The following is a 27604-nucleotide window of genomic DNA, read 5'->3' as shown; positions in this document are numbered from 1 at the left end:
TCAAATTGCAACGACTTACAATTACACCCCCCACGACAGCAGTACGTCTGCGAAATGCTTCGCATGGAGTATCAGCCGTACCCCATACAGACGGCAGTGTGACGACGAATGCAAAACAACCCGAAGGGTGGAGAGGTCGACCAGGATACGACAACCTGGGCGAGAAGCAGCGTCAAATCGCGATCCCGACTGAACTGCAGACTCAGGCTTCGGCCTCGTTCGTTGCAGTTGGATCCGATCACAGTCGTGCAAAGGCGACCCAGCTCCTTCATCGGGATTATGCAAGTCCCGGACCAGTCCCGACAGCTGCCGTAAACGGTACAGACAGACGCCCACAGCATCTCGTGTTTATCGCCTTATATTGGGAGCCAGACTTTCGTGATGATGCGGATCTGTGATCCTGACCTCTGCGTACTGGGATGGTGGACAGTGAATCAGGAACGGGAGACTGGACAGTAACGGATACCGGGACCTGGATACCTTCAGATTAGCACAACGGCAAGGATTGCGATATATTTCTTGCGATGAGTTGTCGGCCTCTATTTAGAGCAGCTTGGTTTCTTCAACAGGCGCTGCTCTGCATCAGTTACGGTCTGTTGAGTCATTCTTCCCACCTACAGGCCACCAAACTCAGCCAACCAGAACCGCAGTCTATGGTCACTCAGGATATTGCAAGCTCGTATGAGTTGGCTGCCCAGCTCCTCCCATCGTTTCTTTTATTGATTGCTCCTAAGACAGACACACTCAACAGTCCCTGCAATATCGAAGACTCAGCACATGCTTCCCCCTTTTGCCAAGATACATGGCACCCACCTCCAAGTCTCATTGCCACTTTGCCAAGGAGCCGCTACAAGACACATTGGCCCCGGAAGCGGCAGTGCATCGAACCAAGCTGAGAAGGGGAAACGGCCTCTTTGCGTTGTCATTATGACTACATCTCTTGCCGCGACTGAAGGCTACCCGAAAGCCGAGGGCAAACTCTCCAGCAACCTTTGAATTTGTTCGTACGTATATGAGTAGGTAAGTTTGGTCGACGAACGCTGCCTCACATCACCAAGCTGTGATTCGTGCTATTGCTCGTTACCACCGAATACTACAAGCGCACAAGGTCAGGACATTTACAACCACTCGTCGGGTGATGATTCATATCCTCATGATGATGATTCATCTCGCTACGAGAACTCACAAACCTCGGAGTCTCTAAAAGGTATCGGCACATAGGGCAAGTTGTCACCCACCTCCATACGAGGAGTTTCTTCTTCGCCTCAATTTACTTCGCTGTCCACTAGGTATCTCTCAGCTGTCCATTTCGACTGGGAAGCATACAATACATGGAAGCACGTAAAGACGCACAAATGTCATCTTACCTACATCAACTCCCCTCACTTAGTAGCAAGCCCAATGCCACAACACATCACTCACTAACAAGCACATCTTTGCCTTCAGTCGTCTTCTAACTTTTCACCATCGCAATAACAGATGGTTCGTACACCGCACTCGATGTCTTTCCCTTCAGTGCCAATTGTCATTCCTTCCTTTTTCCACTGATGTCCCCTCATGACCCCCTCAGTGATTTTCATCCATCTCCATCTCCATCTGCACCCCTCACCAAACCCGCCAACTCGCCAACAAGCGTAATGCAAATCGTAACCACATCTGCAGAGACAACTCAGCAACAAAAAAGGGCCGTTAGTCCTTTTCCACATGTCGTACTTCTGCCGGTGAGAAAAGGACGAGTTTACATTATTCATCGCAGCTCCCTTGCAGGAGAAAAACAAGCTACCCCTGTGCCTCCTCTAGCCGGCGCTGTGCGTGCTGCTGCGGCATGCATGTATGGAAAGGTCAGGTAGCTTCACGAGGACGTGTAAGATGGACTGCATTCACACTACATGCAAGTTTCAAGCCCTGTGAGAACAGCAGAGTTACCAAAAGAAAAACTATTCACCATGACCTAGACACATCACAAATGGCAAATGACTCAAGTTTGAGGAGGGAAATGGTCGATACTTCCATTCTATGTAACCGAGTCCTATGACGAGACCAGGGAAGCTAATCTGGCTATGCCAGTCCTCCATTAATTCTGCCTTTTTTTTCCTCTTTGATTTCTTCCTTCCACGCCCTCTCCGTCGCTGAACATGCCCGTTTCTTGTTGAAGGGCCGCCCTCCAAAGAGACAAGCATCAGCAGCGATACCAGAGTACGGGGACCATCACCCGCCCACTTCCTCTTTTTTTGTTCTCGCATCGCGCGTTGTGTATATATTCTTTCCCCACTAATACCATCCAACAGCCAAGACTTCCCAGTCAGTCGTGATGCCGTTCCCAAATCTATAAAGCCAACCGATCCCCTCTCCACTTGTGTAGCATCGAGCAAGGGAGTGTAGTAAGTGAAGAGAGAAAATAAATAAAAAAAAAATGGAGAGAAAAAACCCCCCCATAGCAGCTGAAGTGGAGAATGGTTGCAGATCGTGCCTGAAGTGCCGCCTTTGGGCAGCCACGGCAGGTTGAAAGATCCTCCGCAAGTGGTGTTGAAGAGCCAAGCGCTTTCGGGAGGCGCCGCATGATTAATATTTTCTTGATTTGAAACAGGCAAAAGAATAGAGAAAAGGTGTATGTGCAAGAAGATATGCCATCGTCAAAGAAAATAAATGCAAAAGGGGCAAGCCATCCCAGCTAGGGACAGCCACAGTTTCGTCGTGAGACGGGGGTATAAGAGTTGTCCGTATGCGGCAAGGCAACTGTTTGTTCGACGTGCATGGCAGCACATCAAGTCGTCCAAGCCGCGCAGAACAGTTCTAATGGCCAGCGCTGGCAGAGTGAATCGGATCAGCGCGTCCGTTTCTCTCCTTCTTAAGAGAAACTCATCCAAGGGCGGTACCAAGGAGAGGTCGCAATGAGGTCCAATGCAAGGCGTCCAATTTCGTCCATCTCATCCATCTTGATAGACGGAAAAGAGTAGTGATCCCCGCTCCAGGGAGGCGAGGCCAAAACGCAAAGTCAGAAACATGCCGCGTGCCGCGTGCGGAGTATCAAAGGTGAAAAGGGGCCCAAAAATTAGCATCAATGCATGCAGAACAACCGTGTCATCATCAGCATAAACGGGTTCGATCCGGGACGCCGCCCTGGCCAATGTGTGACACGTATTCCAAGGTCCAGCCAGCCAGCCCGCCAAGATCCGAGTGTTGCGTGAACCCTCCCACCGTGGGAACCCGAGGTATAAACAAGCGACGCCCAGCCAATTATAAGGAAAATGCCAAAGAAATAGGAATAAGCAAACGCCATGCATGCAGGTGGTGTTATACAGAGCCAAGTCGAAGGAGGGCTTCGACAGCCTCGCGTTCCTGAGCGTCCGAGGGGCCGGGGAACGCAGAATAATCAAATCTGGCGCGTGATGGTTGCGCCGCACCTCCAAAGGTAGAGGGCAGCGTTCGCATCCCGCCAGCGTAGGTGTTGGAGGACAGACCGGACTCGAAGGCTGCGGCCATGTTGGGGTATGACTCGGCCCGCAGGGCAGCGGCGCCGACGGCAGCCCAGTCCTCGTCGTCTGTCACATCCTCCGGGTCGTCATTCATGGCGACATCGTCGTCGGGGGCCTCGGAGCAGGAAGCCGACGCAGAGTCGTCCATGGACATCCTGTCGGCCTCGTGCTCCATCATGGAGACGTCGTAGCGGTCGTCGTGGGAGAAGTGCACCGAGTCGCCGCCGCTGGACAGGGCCATGTTCAGCCTCGCCCTGCTCAGGCCCAGGCCCCGGCCGCTGGCCCTGGAGATTGGGATCCCAGCAGTGTACGAGGACGGGCCGCTGGGCGGGGTGGCTTGACGGTGTCGGGCAGCCTGTCCCCGTCGGCGCGCATCCCATCGCCCCCAGCCCACCTTCTCGAAGACGACGTCACCATCGACGCCGCGGCCTTCGCCTCCACGGCCTTCCAGCGCAGCAACCACGACCCTGCGCGCCTTTGTCGGCGGGATGCCCGAGAAGCCAGGGACCGACGTAGTGAGGTATCCCATGATGTGGCGGATGGCCAGCGGGCCGTGGTTGAGCAGGATCTCGGGCAGGTGGCACTTGGCCAGCATGGAGCTGGTGATGGCGCCCGCGGACTCGAGGGCCGGGGACAGCGACCTCTCGTGGCCGCTGGCGTTGTCGTGGAGGTCCAAGTCGGAGTCGATGGGGTCGAGCCTGGCCTTCTGGAGCTGGGCCTTGAGGCCGTGGGCCGGAAAGGAGGGAGAGATGGAGTTTGGAGGGGTCGGGAGGTCCCGAGATCGTGTCACAGTCATCGCAGGATCACTCCGAGCCGCTACAGCAGTTAAGTTGTCTCGGCTCAAGGAGGAGGCCTGGGGGATATCACGGGCAGCAGTCGCCAAAGAAGCCATTGTTTTCTTTCTCTTTTGCTTGTGTACCGGAGTTGCAAGGTGCTTTTGATAAGCGAGAGTCTGCGGCAAGGGAGGCGAAACGCGGTCAGTATATGTACTCGCTCTGGCTTCTTTGTCGTCTCTCCTCTGTCCCCTCTTCTTTGTTCAGGTGGTGGCGCAAAGCAATATAATGACGAAAACAGAAAAGAAGCAGAAAGAAGGAAAAGAAGAAACGGAGCAAGGCAAAAGCAGCCGCAAGAGGCGGTGATGATTCGAACAGCGGTAATGCACGTTTTGCTGGCAAAGGGGGTTGAGTCACTGCCAGGGGTCGTGCAGCGCTGCGGAGTACGTACCAAAAGGAGCAAAAACCAGTGACAGCGACAAGTAGCAGCGGCAGTGGCAGTCGCAGTGACAGACAGGCAGGCAGACAGGCAGACAGCGGTCTTTGCCGTTTGCGACTGGAACTGGCAGAGGCAGAGAAAGAGGGAAGAAGACTTGGCTTCTGGTGGCGGGATGCTGGCGCGACAGTCGAGACTGCGACAGATGGTCGTTTGCACGGATTTGCGGTGTTGCGAAGTTGCTTTGCAGGAGGGAAGAGGGAGGAAGGGCGACGAGGCGAAGGGTGCGACTTGATGCGATTATGAATGGCCGCCTGCTCTGTCCGTCTGCGTGTGTGTGTGCGAAGGAGGGACGACGTACCTTGCCGGCGCAGCACAGGCGCTGAGGTACCTCGTGCCTCCCTCAGTACTCCGAAGTCTCTCTCTGGCGACTGCAGGCACGAGATGCAGCAGCAAAGAAGGCGCGACTTGATTGTGATGAGTCCGGGTCGCTACAGCCACGCCCCTGCGACCGCGTGCAGCCGGCCCGCTATGTAAGAGCCCAAGCCGGGCGCCCCCTAGGGGAGACAAACCGGCTGGGGGTCCCACTGTGCGCTGGTGCTTGCGCTGTGCTTTAGCGGGACGGGCGTGGCTCCAGGACAGCCCGCCTAACCAGAACGGAGCGCGCCTGAGATACAGCGCGTCTCTGGCTGTGGCTGCGCACCAAACAAACCCATTCGCAGGTACCCGGCCGTCACTCCTTTGTACCCTCCAAGAACGCCATTTCCGTTCCCATGACTTCCATGACAAGACATGTTCCTTGGTGCTGGGCACGCCGGGGGAAGATCAATCAACTGACAGACGAGTACCCCGACTTGAGACGACGGCAGCCAATGCCGCCGCAAGATTGAAACTCAGATGCCTGGTTTGACGCAAGCATGATGGAAACAGACAACATGCAATCAAATAGAAACATCCAAACAATCTGGTGGGAGTACGATACATCCATGCGTACGTTGGGAGTACCTTAGCTGCTCGAGCACGCTTACCTTACATGCAAGTACCTCTTGCGTGGGGACCAGCCCCGGCCTCTAAATGCTGATACCTGCTTCCGCGGCACGGCGCCCCGGAGCCCAATGCGACCACCTGCTAAGGCAAGGCGATGGATTCATTCATTTGTTGGCGTCGATTCTTTGTAAAGGGGGAGGAGCAGCTGGTTTGCGTGGCCAACAAGCGAGAAGCACGCGGAAACAAGGAGAACTTTGGTTTGCCTTTGTTTGGCTGCGGGAGGGCAATCTGTTTGTATCGGTGATGAAGCCCAACTCGTGTAGATATTTGATACTGTGTTGTGTCACTGGAGGTATGGAGTAGTAGTTGGAGCATCGTTATGCCTCCGAGTTTCTCTGCATGCTTTATTATTTCAATCAACTCACAATGACAACAAAGAGGGCCGAGTGTTCCTTTGGTAGGCATGATAATCCATCGTGTGCATCTTGAACGCCGTCGTATCAAGTCAGCGAAACCGGAGCATGATAAACCCCCCCCCCCGGCCGACACATGTACTTTCCGAGATACTGGAATGCCTGCTGACTTCCACGAGACTGCGACTCTGCAAATGTTCCCTGTTGAGCTGACTGTATGTACCTTACGAGCAAAAGCAACAAAAAGGTACCTGACCTTGCACGTATGCCTGTCTTCCTGCATCGCTAATAAGGCGCCGGCATGGGGCTGCTCACCGGAGTTCATGTAAACGTCGGTATGTATTTCTTACATGCGATGCGACGCGATGCGATTCATCACCACACGCCATCGCAAGCTCGACTAACGTAAGTCTGTGTGCGTGTGGGCAGCGAGTAAGGAGCCGACATCATACCTCTGGTAGTTTAAAAACGCACAAAATAAATATCATCGCTAAGATTCTTGTTTCCAACCCCCAAGTCGGTCATTGCTCTGCCAAGCAAGTTGGGTCGACTGCGGGGATTCTGCGTCTTTCGTCGGAGCTTTTCGGGGCCAACGGGCTGGACAACGTGCAAAAAGCAGAGGCCGCTTCGTCGACGGCTTCCATGGGACCCTCCCCATGCCCTTGGCCCCAGAGTCTGGGGAACCTGCTAGCGCGCACATTCACAGCGGGCTGGCTCTTATTCGACGGCGAGCCGACAAGACGTGGTCCTTCTCGTACAAACACCGGGTTTCCGACAACCGCGAGCCTTCCGTTCTATGGAGCACATGTACTGATAGTAGTACTCGTCTGTGCCTCGGAAAGGGGTGACTGAGCCGGTTTTTGGGCTCAGCACCTGGCCCAGGTCAGAGGGGGGCATAAACGACGGTGTAAAAAGGAAGAACGATCTCCACGAGATGTAGCAAAGCGGTACCACCCTGTATGGATACGACTCGGTATCAAACGAGTAATGCCTTCAACATCGCAGGTGGCTCTGCCTGAAACTCCCGACTCTTACACTTGGTACTCCCAGTACTAACACTATTGGCGCATCACGAGTCGTAGCCTCTCTCAGAAATTACCCCGCCGGATGTTGTGGACAATGTTGTTGCTTGCCTGCTGCTCAACTCTTTGCAGACTTGAGTTCAAGGAAGGCGATGGGACACCAACGGATCCTTGTGGCAAATACCACCTCGCATGTCAGCAACCAACGTCATTGCAGCTGGGGCCTGCCATGGCATCTGACACTTTTCGTCTCGTGCACAGATCAAATCACCAAGCCCTGATATTAGGGCTTCTGCTCGCGGGGCGGCGTCCGTAGGCGAGAAGGAACCTTGCGCCAATTTCCATCGCGATAAGCATCAAAGACCCATGGCGGGAAGTCGACGTTGGTGCGCCGCCTTGGTATCGCTGCGGCATCGCGGCCAACAAGACTCCGTACAAGAGCGGGGTGTGCCGTTAGCTGTCCAGCTAGGACCATGAGACGATCTCCTCGGCCGCGCTGAATAAACCGTCCAGTACGGAGCACATGGAGGTCGAGTCCACTTGCATCTGTCACGATGCTCAAGGCAATGGAGAGCCGTGGGCAGACCCGATAGCCCGACTGGGCAACACCAGAGAGCCGAAACACCTAGCTTTCCCCGCCGGCTCTTGCTTGGGGAACCGCCGGTCCAGTCCCCCATCTGGGTCTCAACCCTCTGGCGCAAACCAGGTCTGTGATTTGCAAACACTTCAAGCGCTGAGAAAGAGCATCCGACGTCAAAACGCGCATCCGCTGGTCGTTTGGACGGCCTCATCACTGGTTGCCGCCTAACGAGCGTGAATGGCGTGTTGAAGAACTAAGCGTTGGCCATCAGCCAATCGGGGTAGCCCGACGGCGCAGCTGGTCGAAGTGATGAACGCCTGTGGGAGGTGGGAGGGCAATCAGGCGATCCCGATCTTAACACTATCCGCAAAAGCGGCTTCTCGACAGAGTTGATCTTCATCGTCCTGTGCACGGCATTCTGCCCGAGTGACCAGCCCAAGCGAGAGCGAAAGCCATCGACTTCGTCGGAACTCTGCGCAAGCAGCCTTTTAAGCACACATACATGGTCGTACCTCCTGCTTCCGAAGGTGCGCACACGGATCTGCCTGGGATGAATATGCACGCTGCCAACGGGATCTATCATGTAGCACGTAGTGAGAACGACCGGACGAGAATAGACACCCGTGGCCGAACGTTTGCGGACCGTTGAGCGGCTACTTACTGTGTACCTCCATCTGCTCAAAACGGTCCATGGGCTTCGTCTAAATCGATACTGTGTGATTTCCCCAGCAGCGGCTGTTGGTACCCTCTCTTCAGCGTCCCCTTGAAGGACAGTTGAAAGCTGGGCAACCGTCACGTTGTTCGATAGATAAGCTGATTGGTAACCATCCACTTCGCGCCTCCATGTGACCCCCCCGATTCTCGATCCAGGGTGTGCGTTAAGGAGTGTGTAAGTGGTGGCTAGGCTGGCCAGGCGTGTATCTGCGTGTGCGCCAGCAACGCCGAAGATGGACCCGATTCTCGAAAAAGGTTCAATTTAGCGACGGAGGTCATTTTGTTCGACTCTTGCTCATCCCACTTTTTTTTCTTTTCGATCCGGGTATGGTTGAAATTTGCATTTCAGCATCAGCACTTAAGTGGCTTCGGATGGTGGTTTGAGGGCTGAAGCCCCGTTTCCAGACGACGGCGGGAGCTTCTTCTGTGGAGTTTCGTTTTTATTGCTCTCTTTGGTGACGTATGGATGATCAGGTACCTCGATATCTCCTTTTGGTGATCGACAGCGACGCTTGTATCGTGCACCCCCCCTTAAATGAGTCGCGAATTAGTATCGTGGAAGCTCAGAGCTGTTATTTATAGGCCAGTAGTATCGAGGAGGCGGATGATGACGCGCGCGTGTCGAATCAAGGAAGTGAAATTGGAATATTCGTTTTTGTGTGGTGACGGCAACGGAGAATAGGGTTTGCTACCCCTAATCAGTAAGATTGGGATTGTAGTACGCATCGTCGATTTTGGGATCAAGGACGATGCACCGGTCTTCACGCCGCTGAGAATGAAGAGACGCGTTTCTTGATAGGATTGAAGCAGAAGCACGCACAGAGGTGACACGCTTTGGATCGGGTTATGCTCTTGGCCCCTGGCCAAAGATAAACTCGCGGCAGGCCTAGATGTTCCCACGTGTTATTCAAGAGTCCTCTGTCCATGTGGTCGAGAATAGCGCTCACCTGCTTAAGGACTCCTACTTGTTCCTGGGACTGCAAAAACACCTGTCTGTACTGCGCTATGCTGCGGTCAAGCACCTCCCGGCGTGTTGTGCTGCCTTGGCAGATAGCCTTCATCTGAAGCTCCATTTCTTTGCGCAAAAAGGGCTTTCCAAGGCTCGTTTCGAAACTCATCCGGTCGAAGCCCAGGATAAGGGCCACGCCAAGTTGAGTTGGAACGAAGACCTTCACGCCGCTGCCCCTAACCCCTCTCGTTGAGCCGCCGCCGCCTCCTCGGCCTCGGCCACCTCTTCCACGTCCACGACCACCTCGGGCAGCCGGTGCATCATCATGTTCTTCGTCTTCACCATCTGCGGCTGCCGTGCCTCCTCTCGTTGTAGTTGCCACGTATTCTCGGTCTTGAATCTTTTGGATGTGCTCAGCCATGGTGGCATCCGTTCCAATGCCGTTGGCATCCATGAGCGCGATCAGATCCGCTTCTGTGAGATAGTTTGGCGGTGATGTCCTGCCTTCGGTCATCATTGCCTCGGTAGGCTCGAATTGCTCACCGACGGTGAATCGCGGCAGCTCTGTAGTGTTGGTCCAGTTTTCATAGATGTACACATCCAAGTAGTTCCTTTCGAGCACAATGACTCCTCGCGTACTGAAATGCTCATCACCAAGTTGGACGTCAATATCCGTCGCCATCCCTTGAGCGTCTTCCGAACAGCATGCCAGAAATCGGCGCACCACATACTCATAGAGCCGTCCCTCGTCATAGCTCAACGCGCTTGGTGCCACATGCGCGATGGGATGGATCGGAGGGTGAGCTTTGTCGTCATGTTTTCCCTCCCTCGGCTGTCGAAAGCCGCCGTTGACGAGTCCCTGAGCATACGTGCCCCAGCGCTGGTCCGTCGCCTGTTTCTGAACCAGGGCCTTCAGATTCATGCCTTTGTCGAAGCGGTCGGTTTCTGTCCTCGGATAGCTAATGAATCCTTTGTTGTATAGGCCTTCGGCTATCGTCATGGCCTGCTGACCAGACATCCGCAGCAAGCGAGTTGCCGCTTTCTGGAGCTCGACGGTGGTGAGAGGCAGTGGCTTAAACTTTCGGGTCGGCTTTTCTTGCACCTTTGTGACCTTTGCCTTTTTGGCAGCAAGGCACCTCTCGTATAGGAGTACAACTGTCATCCGGTCAAAGAGACGATTCCGAGCCCAGGAAAACCGAACCTGTTTGCCATCTTTGTTGTGAGTCAAGGAAATGCCCCAGAACGGCTCGGGGACGAAGTTCTTGACACGAAAGTATCGATCCACGACGAATCCGAGCGTTGGAAACTGGCAAGACCCTGCATGTTCTGATTAGTACGAGATCCAGTGGTTCGGCCGCTTTTGGGGGGCCAGTAGATCCTTACCGTAACTCAATACCAAATCTGCCAGAGGCCCGCCTAGTTGCTTGAGATTGTTGGTGATGAAGCGAGTGAACGCGTATCCGATGCGGAGATCCAGTTCGATTCTTGCCGCAACAGCGTTGACCTGCTTCTCGTCCAGCTCAACGAGGCGTCTGGCAGCGGACAACACATGCCTGTGAACAAATTGTCAGCTTATGGGAGGCAGAGCATCGTGAAGTGCAAAATCCGTACGCTCGTTCGACATTACTGAATCTGGCACGCTTCACTTGGATAGAGGCATTGCCCTTTTTGGCAGCGTCGACAATCTCTTGGCCAATGTGCTCCCCCTCTCGATCACAATCAGTCCATATCACCAGCAGACGCGCATATTTCGCTTGATCTGCTATGTTCTTGGCAATATCCTTTTTGTCCTATGCACTGGTTAATGACGGCATCTCCCCCAAGTAGATCTGCATCACTCACATCATGGACGTTGGTGACTATCGGCGCCGCGAAGAGCGACTCTGGCGGAGGATGGCTCCAGTTCTTGTACTCGCTGGTGAACTCGACATTGGTCAGATGGCCTGTCACGGCGGTCATGGTAACGGATGAGGAGCCCCATTGCTGGCCAAAGTCAAAGTCGAAGGAGTAGTTCTTGATGTATTTGTTGCGTGTGTTATGCTGGTGGATGGTATTTCACGTCAGTAATTCCATGTTGCTGCAAGGGCGCCATGGGGTTGCTTTTCCGGTGAGGCTTCGCGTACGCACGGTTGTGAAGGAGCCTCCAGAGAGATGGCCGGCCACCGCCTTGGAGATGGATGGCTTTTCAGCCACGCAGAGGACCCTCATATCTCGAGGCTTGACGGCGAGTAACCGAAGCTGCGTGAATCTCATGGAGCTCTGGATCCGCGGTTTTTGTGGTTCGTTTTCATCGCAGGAGAGCAGTTGCGCAGCAGCCTCTACCTGCAGTCCTTGTGTCACCAGCTAGTGATGGTTCGCTCAGCTGCCATTCTGCGGAAGCTGTTGCTGAAGCTGTTGAAGTGGACGAGTTGTTCGTTACTACATGTAGTAAGTAAGGCAGAGGTTGAGAGTATCAGATTCCATTGGATGGAAGATTTTACTGGAGCAGGCCCCACCAGAGCTGTAACTTGAAGGTACAAACTCTCGGTACCTCGGATCCTCCATCCGATCAAGGTGGATGCCGAACAGCTTGAGAGAGCCTGGAGGATCCCCGCCTGGAGCTTCAGCGCTGTGACGCGCTCATCAGCGGGAGGCTCCAGGCTGTGGCACCCACAACCAGCCGCTAGCCAGCGCCTCGATCAGCGGGACGGCAGATGCTGGAGAGCATCGCTGGCCCAGCATCTGGATCAGCCTGAACCAACACCAGCCGCGCCGGACACCGCATTTATCGGTCTGCCACCGCCTGAGATCCAGCCTCTGCTCCGTCATATTGATCGAACCCTGTCTTGCCTTTGACTGAGACTCCGGCTGTGCTCGATCCCTCCACAACGCCATGGCCGCCCTCGAGTACATAAAGTCCATGGCGGGCGTCGAGCGCTTGCCATCCTTCGGCTCGCTCGTCTCAACCCTCAACTCTTTCGGCATCTGGCGAACTCCCGCAATGGCTCTCCCCCAGATCAGATCCCTGCAGGAATGCGTCGACTACGCAAAGGTCGTCGAGCCCTTCCTGCCCCAGCTCTACCAGCTACCCCACCAAATCTGGCAGAGCCTCGACAGCCTCGACGCCCTCAAGCAGGTCTACGTCACGACGAACCCGCTGGTCTCGGGCTTTGCCGTGTCTCTTGTCGTTGGGCTGCTCGCCTTGATCGTGTCCGAGATCAACCGCAACTATTCGCAGGTTGACCGGCTGTGGAGCATCGTGCCGAACCTGTACGTTGTCCACATTGCTCTCTGGGCACGTGTGGCTGGGCTGCCGCATAGTCGAGTGGACCTGATTGCTATGTGCACGACTCTATGGAGTGTACGTCAAATATCATTACACTTACCCATATGTGATTATCCCACGTTCAGAAGAAGGTTAATTTAAGATATGTTACAGATTCGACTGACGTATAACTACTGGAGACGTGGCGGCTACAAGGTCGGCTCGGAAGACTACAGATGGTATGACATGGTCTCTCTTACTACCGCGTCAACTTACAGCAGTTAATGCTCAGCAGGATGATTGTCAAGGGGCAGCTCAACTCAGTCGTCTGGTTCATCTTCAACGTCACCTTCATTTCCTTTTTCCAGAGCATTCTCCTTTACCTCTTCTCCGGTATCCCGGCGTACGTCATCCTACTATCATCTCAGTTCGAGACCGGGATCCAGCCGGTTGATCTCGTCTTCGCTGGTGTTGAGATTCTCCTCGTCCTCAGTGAATGGATAAGTGACGGCCAGCAATGGGGTATGTCGACTCATGAATCTATTACTTTGAAACGGTGTATTGTCGAATCTCACTAACAAATCGTCAGCCTTCCAAACCGCCAAGTACAAGTACAGAGACACCGGCAAACTGACCCCTGGACACACCGCCGCTGAGCTGGAGAGGGGCTTCGCTACGAGGGGCCTATGGGCATACAGTCGACACCCCAACTTCTTTGCCGAGCAGACCTTCTGGTTCATGCTCTACCAATGGAGCTGCTTCGCCACCAACACCCCGTACAGCTGGGCTGGCATCGGCGCCGTTCTGCTGGTCTTGCTCTTCCAGGGCTCCACTAACCTTACGGAGAGCATCACGTCTAGCAAATACCCAGAGTACAAGGCCTATCAAGAGCATGTTGGCATGTTCATCCCCAAGACGCTGACCCCGTATACGACCCCTGGTCCGAAGATTATCAGGTCAAGCGAGCTGGTGAAACGTTCTGAGCAGAAGCAGAAGCACAAGAGGAAGCAAGGCTAAGCTGGACATTTCGAAAAACGCATGTCCATGTCAATAAGCTGTATCTATAGAACCTTGGTGGGCGTTGTGATCCAAAGACGATATTCCAGTCTGACAGGTAGGTAAAGGGTTTGGAAAGAAGTTATTGGGTAGATTTATATTGTCTATGCTGTCATATCCGCATCTTTAAAAAAAAAAAAAAAAGGAATACATGAATCTGCTCTAGTCATTCCAAATCTATGCGCCCTGAAGAAGATCACTCAGCTTATCCGCATAATACGCCGGCACCGCGATGGCGTCCTCGCGGTCCCAGTCAGCCTTTTGGTTGACGCCCGTCAAGACGTGCAGCGTGCCACCCAGGTTCCCCTCGATGCCGAACTTGATGTCCGTGTTTAGTCTGTCGCCGACCATGCACGTCCTGGCGCGGTCGAGCTGGAACTTGCCCTCGACGGCGTCCATCATGGCCTGGCTCGGCTTGCCGAGGACGGTGGGCTGCTGGCCGAGGGCGTTTGCGAGGGGGATCATGACGGAGCCCGCGCCGAGGAAGAAGGTATGGTGCATAGGCAGCGTGGAATCCGCGTTCGTCGCCAGGAAGATGGCGCCTCGCTTGACGTAGTGGAAGCCGAGCGCAAGCTTCAGGTAGTTGACGTGGAAATCGAGGCCGCACAGCACAACGCCGACTTCGGGATCCAGCAGCGAGCCGTCTGCGATGCCCGCAAAGTCCGCGGGCGTAATGTCCCTCCTGAAGCTAGGGTCCGTGCCGCCGATGAAGGGGATCCCCTCGGAGGCCAGCTCCGTCTCGATGCCGGCCTCGCCGATGGCAAAGACCTTGTTCTTGCCGGGGGGCAGCTTGAGGATGCGGTTGATGTAGATGGCGGCTGAGTAGGAGGAGCCGAAGACGTCCTCGGTGTCGCAGGGGATGCCGAGCTTTTCGAGTTTCTTGACGTAGTCTTGCCGCGACTTTGTGGAGTTGTTTGTTACGAAGACGACTTTTTTGCCTGGGGGGTGGGAGGGAGTGGTGAGCCTCATGGATGTTGTGTGTCTCATCTTTGGGGGGGCGAACCTTTTGATTTGAGCAGGGCGATTGTGTCGGGGATGCCCTCGTATACGTGGTCTCCGTTCCAGAGCACGCCTGGGATAATGTGAGATTTCAGCTCTGTTCAATAAAATTCAATCACACGAACCATCACAGTCGAACAAGAATGTCTGTCATCTTCATATCAGTGACCCGTCATGAGAGTTGAGTCTGAGCTCAGGTACTAAAATCACTCACATCGAACTTGTCAATGAACTCCTTAATTCCGGCAGCATCGCCAGTGAGATATTTGGGGCCTGCAGCCATTTTTGATCCCATTGAAATCACAAACGAAAGGCTGGAAACTTAGGAGGCAAAAATCGTCTTCTGGAACAGTTACGGTCTTGAAATGAGCGATGATTGGGTTTTCGCCATCTACGGTGTTGAATGACTCGGGATATAATGACGCTTAGTCACGATTTCTACGCCCAAAGATCTTGCACCTGCTGTACTGAGACGTGACAGCACATGATGAGCATTATGAAGAGGGTTAATCATTCTATTTCATCTTGAAATTCATTGCGCCAATAGTCAGATGTTCGAGTGAGATTGAGATGCGCTCTCACCAGAGGACAAAGAATGCCCAGTTGGTGGTGGCCAAGGTATAGGGTAAGTAGAAGGACTGGGATGTCGCTGGCTGGCGCAGAAACAAGGTACGTCACAACCAGAGGACCTGCAGTTTGTAAGCAGAAATGCATCTTGTAGTAGAAGTCTTCCATTCTTCTATATCATTCTTCATCCATATGTTCTCTTAATAAGCTCGCATTTGACTCCGTCTTGGTCATGATGCGTGAATATATTACGACTCTTCGTTCTGCATGCTGCTGTTGGTGTCTATGCATGCAGGTATGATTTGAAGCCCAAACATGCCGTATCATGCACTCTATATGCTCTTCATTCCTTTAGGCAGTCAGCGAGCCGGTGTGTCTGGAGCTCTCACGATGGCTCATGCCAATAGGCTCCATCGTGGGGGTTACTTCTGTGTAATACATATTGGTTTCTTCATACCTTACAGCTGATGGACTTCACAAATGTGTTGCTGCCCTACTGACAACTCGTACATGCTGCAGTGAAAGCCGGATAACATGGGTCTTTTGTCACGGGATGGAGGCAGCTTCCGATCAAAGTTGGACGATGACGAGTGCATTTTCCCATTTGACTTGTTCACCTTCGCTTAACACAGACGTTAAGCTTCACTGTATCATTTGTTGTTGGGTAAACAAAGAGGAATTGGGTTTGCTTGTAGTTAAGCTGCCTATTAGCTGTGTAACCATCGACCTTAGTCTTCCCATCCTTACCTCATTGTCGCACCGAGCTTGTGTAAAAAAAAAAAAAAAAAAAAAAAAAGCCTGTGGCGTAACGTTCTGGGTAACGCGCTCAGCTGAGGCGAACCAACTCCGTCTCACAAATCCCACGTCTCATGAGTACCGAGAGGCCAGAATCTCACTCCATACTCGTGAACTCAACCGCGGACAAGCAACCCGGAGCAACAGGATTCGTGTCAGACGGAGCACGAGCATCAAGTACGAGGATGTGGCACTTCTGGCCATCGGCAAAACATGCCCGGGGTTTCGATTCCGGACCGCCGCCGTTGTGCTTCTTTATCGGCAAATCCCTTCCCTGGTTCCTTAGCTGGATCTCCGGTAATGGCTGGGCCTACAATTTTGATTTGCCCCATCCGAAGACCCTTGACGGGCGGCTCGTTATCAAAGAGGCATGGTGCCCATGTGGCGTCAACCAAAACAATGGACCCTGTGGCGCCAAACCCCGGCCAAACCGAAGTTCAAATGGAAAATCCAGTAGAACCCCTTGCTCGACGGGAGATAAGGGCGGCGTTTAAGTCGGCAGACGTCAGGACAGAAGAGAGCGGCTCATAGGTGATACGAAGGGCGAGAGGATAGGGCCACGGGCCGGAGCCGGAGGGCAGATGACGAGTTTGCTCCGGGGAGAAAGCAACCAAAGAACCAGAGTAAACAACAGAACAAGAAGAGGAGGAAGAAGAAGAAGAAGAAGAAGCATCAGGCTTGATGGCTTAGCACATGCTTTGGTGCCTAGGGTTTTGATTTAGCATTTTCGCCTAGCCTGAACGAGGTTCCACGGCCCGGCAGCACTTGTCAAGCCCGATGGGGGGCGTCACTTGCATCGCCGAGAATGACTCCTTGTTACCAGTGTTTGACTCGTGGGACCGTTAGAGGCTCCGATTACGTGTAAGGCAGAAGGGGGAGAAAAATTAATTCTGCATTAAAAAAAGATTAAACGAAATAAAAAATAAACTCATCCTCAAAATAGAAAGACGAGACTTTCCCCCGTAGCCCAAACCAATATTTCCTTCATCGACCTCCTACGGCTCTGCCTACAAATACCTTACCCTCCCCCATCCTCTCCCGCCTCCTCGAGTCCCTCCTTTTCGCTCTGCACACCAGCTTCTCTGCTTGACCAAGCTTGCTTTCGTTTGCTTTACCAGAGAACCTATCGCAAGCATTGCTTAACATCACCTATCAACCAACGCAATACCAACATACAAACATACCAACAACAAGGGTCACGTTCCAACTGTCACCAATGGACACCAAGACTACCAACCCTCGCCTGACCACAGAGTCACTCGGCCTCAGCGACAGCACTCAGACCACTCCTTCTGTCTCGGCCGTCTCAACACCCACGCTCGAGACTCACGAGTTCATCGGCGGCTTCCCCCACAAGCTCTCGGCCAACCTTCTACCAGCTCTCTCGCGAGACTTCCCCAAGCCCACCGACGAGGTCGACGTCAAGGAGGCCCTGGAGCGCCAGCCCGGCAGATGGAGCCTCCAGGGCCAGATCAAGGCCAACAACATGAGAGCCCGGAGCGCCGCACTCCGGCTCGACGACAAGGAGGGCAAGGCGAGAGCCTTTGAGGAGGCCAAGCGCGAGTTGCTGGCGTATCACCAGAGCGCCCTGCAGAAGCATTCCGGCGCAACACGATGATCTTTATCACGATGACGAGTTCACGTACGCTGCTTTGTCATATTTCTGCTGTTTTTTGGGTCCTATTTGTACGGCGCATTGGTTGGGAGGATATACCCGCGGAGAGTGTCCAAGTGGCTTCTGGGATTTAGAGCGTCATTAGCAGGATAGAAATGGTTGTCCGGGGGATGGAATTGACTTTTCACCACAATGAAACTGTTCACTTTGATCTTAAAAGTATTTCCCATTGCGTGACTAGTGAGGCTGCTTTGACTTTGTGCACTAGACGCAGAGAGGGTTTGGCTGCAAGAGGGGGATCCAGGAAGGTGTATACCAACAGGTATCAATAGATGCATAGCAAGCAATGTTTCTGCAATGGCGTGAGATTGCCCCGAGTCTACTGGATGCGAGCTGCCAGCGTGAAGCCGTACGCCACCAGGGCGCCGAACTCGACAAGGTTGACGAGGGAAGAGATTCCGTGCAGCATGCCAAACTTCTTGTTAAGGGCGCGCATCTCATCCGACTGTGCATCCTTGTCATACCACTCCTTTCCGTCTCGCTTGGCTGGTAGGAAGGGGGTTAAACAAACCCATCGTCAGTCTTCCGGGGGTCTCAAATCAATGGCGTGCGTGCGGAGTTGGAGTGGCTAACCTTGTCCATGGCGGTCCTTCATGGTCTTGATAGTGGCGGGAAGCAGCACGACGAGGTTGACGAGGCCGCTGACGAACATGGTTGCGATGGGCACCAAGGAGCTCCACTTGTTGGGAGCGTCAACGAGGCCGCCGATGCCGCCCTTGATGCCCAAGAGGGCGTTTCCGGGGAACGTGAGGGCGAGCAGCGCGGGGATGGCCGTCTGCATGCCAAAGTAGATGGGGAACAGCTTGCTCTGGATGGCGGAGAAGGAGGGCCGGCTGACGGTGCGGAACATGACGATGCCGTTGATGAAGGACTGCAGTAGCGTAGTGCAATGGTAAGCAGCTGGCCGGTTTCATGGTGTTGAGGATTGGGAAACGTAAGAGGATGGCGTAAAACTGGATCAAGAGGCGGACGAATTGCCTCGGGGACGTACGTGGAAGAATGTCGTTCCCAGGAGAGTTCCGTAGCTGTATCAGACGAACGATGAGGCCCAACTGTTAGCTCACCGGCTATCAGAGAGACAAGCTTAGATCGAGTTATGGTGCTCACGATATGACGTGGTACGGAGCCGCGGAAGCGAAGATTGAGCCGGCCATGGCTGCGTATATGATTGGAGCGATGCGAGCACCGGATCAATCCGCCGTTGGAGAGAGGAAAGACGGAAACAAAAAGCAGAAGCTGTCGAGCTGGGCTGGTGATGTCGGATCGTCTTGGACCCGATCTCTCCGACGGCAGCTTGAGGTTGATGAAACATGAGCTCATAGATGGTCACGTGATGTCGCGATACACGCGCGTTTGTAACTGGAACTGGTCTCGCTCAAGCAACGAAGCTGGCGTCTGTCTGCCTAAATCTGAGCGAGGGTGCGGTGCTCGCTATAAAAAGGAGGCTCAACACTGCTACAGATGGAATGAACAAGTGTCAGACGGTTCTGTTTCTTTTTTTCTCTTGCCTCCTCTCCAATTCTTCATTTCTTTCTGGTCCAGACTCATCACCATCTTCATCTGCCCTTCTCAATTGAAAGTCAAGATGGCGGACAAGGAAGCAACCGTCTTCATCATCGACCTCGGCGCGTCCATGGCAGCCGTCAATGGAGGTCGAGAAGAATCCGATCTCGATTGGAGCATGAACTACGTCTGGGACAAGATCAGCAACGTCGTGGCCTCGAACCGCAAGACGCTGTGCGTTGGCGTCGTGGGATTCAGAACCGACGAGACGAACCACACGCTGAGCGAGGATGGTTACGAGAACATCTCCATCTTGCAGCCCCTGGGCCCGATGTATATGTCTAGCCTCAAGGCTCTTCAGCCCAAGGTGAAGCCAAGCAGGACGGTGGAAGGCGACGCCATCTCGGCGATTGTGATTGCTGTCGACATGATTGACAAATACACGAAGAAGAACAAGTGGAAGCGGCAAATTGTTCTGATTACCGACGGCCAAGGCGAGATTGATCCAGATGACATTGGCGACATTGCTAGGAAAATTCGCGACTCGAACATTGAATTGACAGTCTTGTGAGTGAGCAAGTCGTCTGACGAACGGTAATGGTGCTGACGGCGATGCAAGGGGCGTCGACTTTGATGCTCCCGATTACGGCTTCAAGGAAGAAGACAAACCTTCAACCAAGGTACTCATTACCATCGCTTCCTTTTCTTCGAAGCTTCACTAACACCCCGGCTCAGAAGCAGAATGAAGAGACTCTGAAAAAGCTGGTGGACGGCTGTGGCGACGACTCAAGATTCGCCTCCATGGTGGAAGCCATTGACGACTTGAACGAGCCACGAGCAAAGTCGGTCAAGCCCTACAAGACGTACGAAGGTCTCTTGACCTTGGGAGATCCGGAAAAAGCTCCCGCGGTGGTGGAAATCCGCGTTGAGAGATACTTCAAGACCCATCTAGCCAGGCCACCCGCCGCTAGCACCGTGGTGGTCAAAGAGGAGCAAGCTGGGGCATCGCAGGCACCCGAGGACGAGCAGATGGATGGGGCGGAACTTACAGCTGTGAGGCAGGCTAGGACATACAAGGTCAATGACCCAGATGCCCCTGGCGGTAAGCGTGACGTCGAGTTTGAGTCCCTTGCAAAGGGGTACGAGTACGGCAGGACGGCAGTCCACATCAGCGAGTCCGATCAAAACGTCACCAAGCTCATGACAGAGAAGAGCTTCAAGATCGTCGGCTTTGTCCAAAAGGAAAAGGTATTGGTCGACTTTCAGCACCTGGCCGTTGCTCTCTGCTAACCCTGGCTTAGTACGAGATGCTATTGAACCTTGGCGAAACCTGCGTCACCGTTGCATCCAAGTACGATGAAAAGTCTGAGCTGGCCTTCAGCTCTCTGGTGTGGGCGCTGTCGGAGCTCGACGCCTACGGCGTGGCCCGCCTAGTAACCAAGGACGAGAAGGATCCTATGCTGGTGTTACTGATGCCTTATATGGAGCCTGACTATGTTTGCCTATACGATGTGCCTCTACCTTTTGCAGAGGACATTAGGACGTATCAATTTCCTCCCTTGGACAGAGTCGTTACCGTCAGTGGTCAAACGCTCACCAACCATCGTCTCTTGCCATCGGATGAGCTCAACCAAGCGATGAGCGATTACGTAGATGCCATGGACATTTCAAGTTATGGCATTGATGAAGATGGGTTAGTAAATCGCCCATTGTTTCTATCTTTAACTTCTAAACACCGTTCCTAATCTAGGCAACCGGCTGAATATGCCACCATCGATGAGTTATACAACCCCGCGATACATCGCATCGGCCATGCGATCAAACAACGAGCGATCCACCCAGAGAAACCCGTACCCGAGATCCCCCCAGTCTTGCTCAGATTTGCGGCACCTCCAACAGAACTCGTCGAGACCGTGCAGTCAAGTATTGACTCGCTGATCCACGCTGCAGACGTGAAGAAAGGTAAAAACACATATATGCTCCACGTATACTTAAGACTTTCAATGTGCTAACGTCCCCCTCAGTGCCACCCAAGGCCAAAGGCAAACGTCAAAGAGAAACGGTCAAACCCATTTCGGGGTTGGATGTGGATGCTCTTCTGGGAGAAGAGAAGAAGGGTTCCATCAGTCCCGAGAATGCGATTCCTGACTTCAAACGAGCCCTCGACTCGTCTGAAGAAGTGGAGCAGATTGCCGACGCCACGAAACAAATGGGAGCCATTGTACGATCTCTCATTACGGACAGCTTCGGGGATAGCAAATATGCTCAGGCAATGGAGGGCATTGGTGCAATGCGTGAGGAGTTGATAAACCTGGAAGAGCCCGGTCTGTACAACGACTTCGTGCGCGACCTGAAGAAAAGTTTGCTGTCTGGGGCGTTGGGCGGCGACAGGCGAGACTTCTGGTTCAAGATGAGGTGGGCGAAGCTGGGCCTGGTAGATCAGAAGCAGTCAGAAGTGTCTACGGTTACTCTTGAGGAGGCGGACGAGGTGAGTAGCGCAGCATGCTGTCGGATTATACAAACGTTGTTTGCTAACTTGCGGTATAGTTTTACAAGTCGAGGTGAAAGATTTCCGTTGGTCAGAATGGTAGTATGTACATGAGCGGTGTAACACCGGAATGCGGTTCTTTGAGCATTGTACGATATGATATGATAGTTGATGATATATGAGCGAAGGGAGCAGGGAATTGACGCTATCACGACCCCTTGACCGGACCCCAGATTCTCGCACAACATGTTGCTTGTTTCTTTGACTTTACGAGGTAACATCACGGAAAATCATTCTATTACTTGTCATGATTGAATCATGCGTCTTCGGGTCCTAACTCCGTCTAATTGTTGATCTTGAGGTTGTGTGATTCCACTCAAGCAGGCGGCCGTCTGCCAGTGCCTGCCTAAGCTGCACCGGAATCTGCCCAATCAGCTGCCCTTCAGTTTCGTTTGACCCTGCAGCTGCCCTTCACCTTTCATCCTGCACACAACTTTTCTTCGTCTGCGCATTTCTTCTTCTCTTCGACTTCATTTTTGACCATTTTCAGACCTATTTGTCTTCAGCCACAAGACATCGCGATCTATCGTCTTTTCATTTCGACTACTACCAGCAAGCAACCAGCGGTAATCGATCTTCAGCATGGCTACCTTCAACCTCACCGTTCGCCTGGAGATGCTCAAGGAGCTTGGAGTCACCGTCCAATACAGCGAGCATGTGCAGGAAGAAGCAGCCAACGACGAAACGGCGAGGGATTCCGAGGAAGAGTTCCCCGCCGTTGTGCCGCCCAAGCCAGAACAATACACCTCTGTTCACGACGCTGGCCACGATGCGTGGAACTCGGTTGTCCACACCTCGAATTCGGCACAAGAGCAGCAAAAGCTGAAGGGAATGGACGACTCGTCTGCCGTGATGCCGCTAGACTACTCAAAGTTTGTCGTGGGAGAGCCTGCGGATGAGTCCATCAGCTTTTGCTCGTGGAAGGTCATCGAGGCTTATCCTGACCAGTTCATTGGCAAGGCAAACAGACCTCGTGTATGTACCGATTTGATTCCATGCAATATGGAAAGTAGAAGAGAGCAGGGGAGGAAATATCTGACAGCCTGCAGGCCAAACCGTACTTTGACAAGATTCTGGAAGACAGAGTCTGGGATTTGTAGGTACCTCAAACTGATGCATCTATAACAACAACCCTGCTGATGATAATGATCACTACAGTTTCTATCTCTACAACCCCGAGAAGCCTTCTGAGAAGCCTCGCGTGCTGGTGCCTACTGTTCAGCTTGAGGGCTTTCTCAAGGGCATCAACAGAGCGCTCGGTACTTCTCTCGCCATTCCAGGAGGGGCAAACCAGGACCGTTTCTATATGAGGTTCGGCCAGGGAGGCACCCCAAGGCCTCGATATCTCCAGAGATCGAGAGACCAGAAATCTTTAAAGGTTGAAAGCTTCCCAGACTTTCAACAGGCAGACTACGACAACTTCAAGAACGCACATGGCGCCATCCAGGAGGACTGGTTGAAGAACTGGCAGATGCTGGTACCCCGGCCGAGTTTCGACAAGAAGAAGAACGCAGACAAGAGAGCAGCCAAGAGAAGACTCGAGCGAGAGCGGATGCTTCACAACGCCCAGGAATATCTTCATCTGGCAGGCAAGGGCAACGGGGCTGATGTGGTATTGGTTTGCATGGATGTCGAAGCCATCGAGATGCCACCGAACCCCATATCTGAAATCGGAATTGCCATCCTGGATGTTAAGGATCTCGAGGGCGTGGAGTCGGGCCCCGGGGGCCAGAACTGGTGGCAGTTGATCCAGGCACATCACCTACGAACCAAGGAGTACTCAGGTCTGATAAACCACCGCTTCGTTCGCGGGTGTCCCGATTCCTTCGACTTTGGGTGAGCAGCTCAAGCTGTATATTTATCGCTGCGCAGCTTTGCTAACATTTCCAACAGCACCAGCACGTTTCCCCGAGAATATGAGCTTCCCGAAACCATCATGGCCATCCTGGAGCCCTATGTAAGCAAGAATCGTCGGGTGGTATTTGTCGCGCACGACGCTGGTTCAGACATCAGGTATCTCGCGAGCATCGGGTTTGATATTCTGGGACTTGCAGGCCTCGTTGAGCAGTTGGATACAAAGGAGATACACCTGGCTTGGAAAGAGTCTGATCAAGGCAAGAGCCTGGCGAGCGTCCTCAACGACCTGTGCATCCACAGCAAGCACCTCCACAACGCCGGCAATGACGCTGTCTACACTCTCCGTGCCCTCCTCGGCGTTGCCATTGAGCAGATTCGGGAGAAGGATGCCGAGGCAAAGGGAGAAGGGTACAAACCGGCTCTGTTCGACGTGAAGCAGGAGACCGTGGTTGAAGACCTAAACAGCGCATGGTAAACAGTTCACGGGATTGATACTCTTTGAGTTGAGACTTTGGTATTTCTTGCCGTCCCTGGTAACTGTTGGCAAGCCGCGAAATCTTTCGTCTGGCTAGCCCCTCTTCCTCTTTCTTGCGAAGATGTTTCCAAACACCTGAGCCACTATGTGGTCGCTTATGGGGTCATCAAATTCAGCCCACCAACCAACCCAACGCCATCGCTATGGAAAAGGAATATCGTACAAGACAAATATACACGGCCACACATGGCTCTTCTTGACCTTCTATGACCGAACACAGATCGCTCGTTCCGCTCGTTTGCAGCTTTCTTTTCAATCGTTGAGTTCTTGCGCATCAGACGGTTTTATCCAGTAGTTCTTTGGCCTCGTTGACCTTTGTAGCGAGATAGGGGCTGCCGCCTCGATCGGGGTGGTTCAGAAGCATGAGGGTTCGGTGGGCCTTGCGGACCTTGTCTTTTGTGATGGATCGCTCGCTATAATCCAAGTCAGTCAGCTTCGTCGGGGTTCTCGTATCTCTTGAAATCGTAACAGTGGGCGTGTGTGTCCGTACTTTAGCGAGAGAATGAGCGAGGCTTCCTTCTTGGTCATGCGCGGCTCGAAGCCGCCCTTGTAGAAGGCCTTGCCCATGGGGCCTACGCCGCCGCGGGAGCGACGGAGGGCGACGAGGCCGGCTCGGCCCTGTGAAGTTCAGTTAGTTTTCTGCTCCAATCTGAACATGCGTAGCTGCGCGCGACTGTGGCGGTTGGGCTGTTATGCGCGTGGAACGTTTTCGATGGATGGGGTGTTTGAAAAGTCGTCGCTTATGTGATTCGAAGAGTTTTGAGTGCGAGGGAGGAGAACGTACGAGAAAGGCTGCGACTGCGACGCCGGCGCCCCAAGCCATTACCGAAGCCATCTTGGATCAAGAGATGCAAAAGATGCTGTATTTCGTCGGAGTGAGAAAGGTTGTTGTCTGGCAGATGTTTGGTTTGAGGTTTGGGCGCATTGGCATCTTGGGGTGGCGCTGAGAAGTTGGAAGTTTTGCAAGGGTTCGGGGTTCTTCTAGGAGCGGGGTATTGTTTTTCCGGGGATACGCAAGCACCTTTTGGAGGTGGAGTGCGTTGATTGGTTGGCGGGGTTGAGATACTTGAATGTGCACGAAAGTGTGTTCATGTTGGAATAGGATGTTCGGGAGACCTTGATAAATTTGTTGATATGCTTGTTTTTGTTGCATTGTTTCTCTGAGAGCGGATTCTCATGGCCAGCATGAAATCATGTAGCTTGTAATCTTGCAGTGTAAGCAGTTGCCAGGAATGTTCCACCCGGCCTCTCTTTTGCTCTTGGGACTCTGGCTGCACATGGGTATATGTCCCGCTAAGAGTTGAAGCGTCTCAGCTGATATCCAACCTCGCCTCTTCGAACATCAGCGAAGACGACGCTCGACCCTTCACCCCTGTTCCTCTTCATCTTCCTTGTGCAAATGGTGATGAACCTTGTCCGGCAACTTCAGCGCCCCTTCAACCGCCTCCTTGATTTTTCTATCGAGCTCAGCCCTGCTCCTCCCATCCTCCTCCTCCCGCGCCCTCTCAGTGTCGGCAACCTGATCCGCGTGAAAGTTGCCCGCGCCGCCCCTCCCCGACCAGCCCGCGCGGTGAGGCTGCGGATGCCTGCTCACCGCCGTGCCCGTCTCGTCGGCCTGCAGGTTCTCTTCCTGGGCGGCGTGCTTCGGATCGATGAAGTTGCCTGCTCCCCCGCGGCCGACCTTTGCGGGGCCGTGCGGGTGCTGCGAGGGGGTTGCCGATACGGAGGCGGCGGCTTTTAGTTGCTGCGCTTCGAGGTCCTACATGATGCCATGCCGGCGCATTAGAACGGGTGGAACGAGCTGGGATGGAAGAGTTGAGAGGGCAAGGCTGTCGTTATGATTTACTTTGGCTACCTCGTCGGCTTCTTTCGATGAAACGAAGTTGCCTGCCCCACCGCGGCCGACTTTGCGCAGCGCATCTTGATCCTGAGGCATCGCAAAGAAGAAAACGGCCAAACCCGCAAAGGGGGGTGTGTGGTGTGTGAGGTAGTAGTAGAGACAGGAGAAGACGAGAAATAGGTACGAGATGGTACAGGAATGGAGCCTCAATGGAAAAGCTAAGTACCCGCCGCGTCAAATGGCACGGAATGTGGTACCTTTTGAGAGTTTCCCCTGGGGAATTGCGCACAAATCCGCCAGGATCCCACCCTATTTCTGAGAATTCGACCAGGATTCCGCTTCCTTGGTTTTAGAAGTAGGGAAAAAAAAAATACTGGGTAAAAAGAGGCTGCCAGGGCGTGATGCTAAGAACGACTTGATGGCTTCGCTGACGTCACGAGAGCCGAGTGGGTCCGTATTTGTCGTGATGACGTACGGGGTTGCGAAGGAAAGGGATTCTCCCGAAACAGCTAGAGAAATAGCCTTTTGGCGGAAGGAGGGTTTTTTCGTTCTTTCTCTTTTCGTAGACGCCATGTGCGAGAATGCGGAAGTTAGAAAAAAAGGTTGGTTCTTTGGTTGGCCCTGGCATAAGGGTCGACCCTAAGTTGGTAGCTGGTGGGATGAAGTTTGAAGGGGGATCGGCAAGCCTCGTATGACGGTGGTTTTGCTGTTTAGGGAAAGTGATGAAGATTGGTTACTTTCATTCTTCTTTTGATAGCCTTGATAAGTCAATTACGCATCCTCAATACGCTATCCGTAGTGTCAAGATCACATCTGTGAAGTTGTTCTATCTTGTCTGTGCCGCTGGGGGGGTAAAAGATTGAGATACAAGTACGAGAAATCAACATGAAAGTTCCAACTTCGAAGCCTGATTTATGGAGTCATGTATCGTCAAGTACCTTAGTCGATGTATAAAACCTTCAAAGCTTACAAATTCCTGCACTCTCCCATCGGAAGTGACGGACAGGCACCACTGACATCAAATCTTGAGCGTCAAACTCCAGGTTCTGAGGCTCTTGCTCGGCTTCCATGCAATCATCCATGCACGTCAACATCAAGCTCCAAGCCTGAACCATTGCGCGTATTCTCTGCGGCTTTGCCCTCCGTTCGAGTTCGATCCGCAGATTCCGACAAGCCACGAATGAGATACAAGCAGGAATCCAAACTCCATCCACTTGACACAGACTGTAGCCCAAAAAAAAAAAAAAAAACCAAAAAAACCGGAACCGTTTCCCCAGCGGCCGTGCTGATGCAGGAAAACGTCAGCGCTGTTTCGTACCACAGTGCGGACGGTTAAGCGCTCACACATGACGTTACCTAGTACTTGGAGAACGGGGCAACGCAAAGTACACGCCTCTGTGCCAGCTCCTTGATGGGGGCCAATTGCGTGTGCCCAGTGCTTACTACATGCTCGAGGGAGTGTAGCCATGAAGTCGACAGTTATGTACAAACAAAAAGCCCATGCGAGCTCGCGAGGCTTTGGGCAGCATTACATAAGAATCGGACGTTGGTGGGTTTTGTTACAGCATGGATGTGGGAGGTACGAAGTTCGAACAGGATGGACGTCGATATGCCTGATGTGAGATTCGTCCGGCT

At 53.3% G+C, this 27604-nt stretch overlaps 12 protein-coding genes across 12 annotated transcripts; 5 read left to right on the top strand and 7 right to left on the bottom strand.

Annotated features, from left to right (window-relative positions):
• Positions 1-3294: 3294 nt before the first annotated feature.
• CCMA1212_002124 (Protein STB3-like protein) lies at positions 3295-4368 on the bottom strand (the record flags this gene model as incomplete). Its single annotated transcript, XM_073699525.1, has 1 exon — positions 3295-4368. One exon carries the CDS (start codon positions 4366-4368, stop codon positions 3295-3297), a length of 1074 nt encoding a protein of 357 aa, XP_073562636.1.
• A 3022-nt stretch (positions 4369-7390) lies between these two features.
• Positions 7391-8645, bottom strand: CCMA1212_002123 (uncharacterized protein; the record flags this gene model as incomplete). Its single annotated transcript, XM_073699524.1, has 3 exons — positions 7391-7705; positions 7731-7911; positions 8356-8645. Coding segments are annotated over 3 exons (786 nt in total), but the record flags the coding sequence as incomplete, so codon positions are not given.
• Positions 8646-9245: 600 nt separating this feature from the next.
• Positions 9246-11603, bottom strand: CCMA1212_002122 (DNA topoisomerase 3; the record flags this gene model as incomplete). The annotated part of the gene is made up of 6 exons (XM_073699523.1): positions 9246-9287; positions 9349-10667; positions 10734-10903; positions 10962-11140; positions 11193-11390; positions 11478-11603. 6 exons carry the CDS (start codon positions 11601-11603, stop codon positions 9246-9248), a joined length of 2034 nt encoding a protein of 677 aa, XP_073562634.1.
• A 619-nt stretch (positions 11604-12222) lies between these two features.
• Positions 12223-13611, top strand: CCMA1212_002121 (uncharacterized protein; the record flags this gene model as incomplete). The annotated part of the gene is made up of 4 exons (XM_073699522.1): positions 12223-12690; positions 12769-12833; positions 12890-13116; positions 13184-13611. The coding sequence occupies 4 exons, from the start codon at positions 12223-12225 to the stop codon at positions 13609-13611; spliced, it is 1188 nt and encodes a 395-aa protein (XP_073562631.1).
• Positions 13612-13827: 216 nt separating this feature from the next.
• Positions 13828-14932, bottom strand: CCMA1212_002120 (4-nitrophenylphosphatase; the record flags this gene model as incomplete). Its single annotated transcript, XM_073699521.1, has 4 exons — positions 13828-14588; positions 14654-14722; positions 14775-14796; positions 14864-14932. The coding sequence occupies 4 exons, from the start codon at positions 14930-14932 to the stop codon at positions 13828-13830; spliced, it is 921 nt and encodes a 306-aa protein (XP_073562632.1).
• Positions 14933-17227: 2295 nt separating this feature from the next.
• Positions 17228-17629, top strand: CCMA1212_002119 (uncharacterized protein; the record flags this gene model as incomplete). Its single annotated transcript, XM_073699520.1, has 1 exon — positions 17228-17629. One exon carries the CDS (start codon positions 17228-17230, stop codon positions 17627-17629), a length of 402 nt encoding a protein of 133 aa, XP_073562109.1.
• A 376-nt stretch (positions 17630-18005) lies between these two features.
• CCMA1212_002118 (putative mitochondrial outer membrane protein) lies at positions 18006-18840 on the bottom strand (the record flags this gene model as incomplete). The annotated part of the gene is made up of 4 exons (XM_073699519.1): positions 18006-18172; positions 18260-18557; positions 18678-18711; positions 18794-18840. The coding sequence occupies 4 exons, from the start codon at positions 18838-18840 to the stop codon at positions 18006-18008; spliced, it is 546 nt and encodes a 181-aa protein (XP_073562108.1).
• Positions 18797-19000, top strand: CCMA1212_002117 (uncharacterized protein; the record flags this gene model as incomplete). Its single annotated transcript, XM_073699518.1, has 1 exon — positions 18797-19000. One exon carries the CDS (start codon positions 18797-18799, stop codon positions 18998-19000), a length of 204 nt encoding a protein of 67 aa, XP_073562113.1.
• A 271-nt stretch (positions 19001-19271) lies between these two features.
• Positions 19272-21754, top strand: CCMA1212_002116 (ATP-dependent DNA helicase II subunit 2; the record flags this gene model as incomplete). Its single annotated transcript, XM_073699517.1, has 7 exons — positions 19272-19756; positions 19809-19869; positions 19925-20437; positions 20491-20882; positions 20940-21151; positions 21214-21677; positions 21737-21754. 7 exons carry the CDS (start codon positions 19272-19274, stop codon positions 21752-21754), a joined length of 2145 nt encoding a protein of 714 aa, XP_073562112.1.
• Positions 21755-22319: 565 nt separating this feature from the next.
• Positions 22320-24069, top strand: CCMA1212_002115 (uncharacterized protein; the record flags this gene model as incomplete). Its single annotated transcript, XM_073699516.1, has 4 exons — positions 22320-22712; positions 22787-22833; positions 22896-23573; positions 23631-24069. 4 exons carry the CDS (start codon positions 22320-22322, stop codon positions 24067-24069), a joined length of 1557 nt encoding a protein of 518 aa, XP_073562111.1.
• A 334-nt stretch (positions 24070-24403) lies between these two features.
• On the bottom strand, positions 24404-24964 carry CCMA1212_002114 (Mitochondrial import inner membrane translocase subunit TIM14; the record flags this gene model as incomplete). The annotated part of the gene is made up of 3 exons (XM_073699515.1): positions 24404-24542; positions 24620-24747; positions 24914-24964. The coding sequence occupies 3 exons, from the start codon at positions 24962-24964 to the stop codon at positions 24404-24406; spliced, it is 318 nt and encodes a 105-aa protein (XP_073562110.1).
• Positions 24965-25495: 531 nt separating this feature from the next.
• On the bottom strand, positions 25496-26065 carry CCMA1212_002113 (uncharacterized protein; the record flags this gene model as incomplete). Its single annotated transcript, XM_073699514.1, has 2 exons — positions 25496-25888; positions 25976-26065. 2 exons carry the CDS (start codon positions 26063-26065, stop codon positions 25496-25498), a joined length of 483 nt encoding a protein of 160 aa, XP_073562117.1.
• Between the last annotated feature and the right edge of the window lie 1539 nt (positions 26066-27604).

The sequence above is a fragment of the Trichoderma ghanense genome (assembly GCF_004382785.1).
Source record: "Trichoderma ghanense strain CCMA-1212 chromosome Unknown scaffold_1, whole genome shotgun sequence".
Taxonomy (NCBI): Eukaryota; Fungi; Ascomycota; class Sordariomycetes; order Hypocreales; family Hypocreaceae; genus Trichoderma; species Trichoderma ghanense.
Note: the sequence above shows the minus strand (reverse complement) of the source record. Positions and strands in the feature narration are given on the sequence as shown.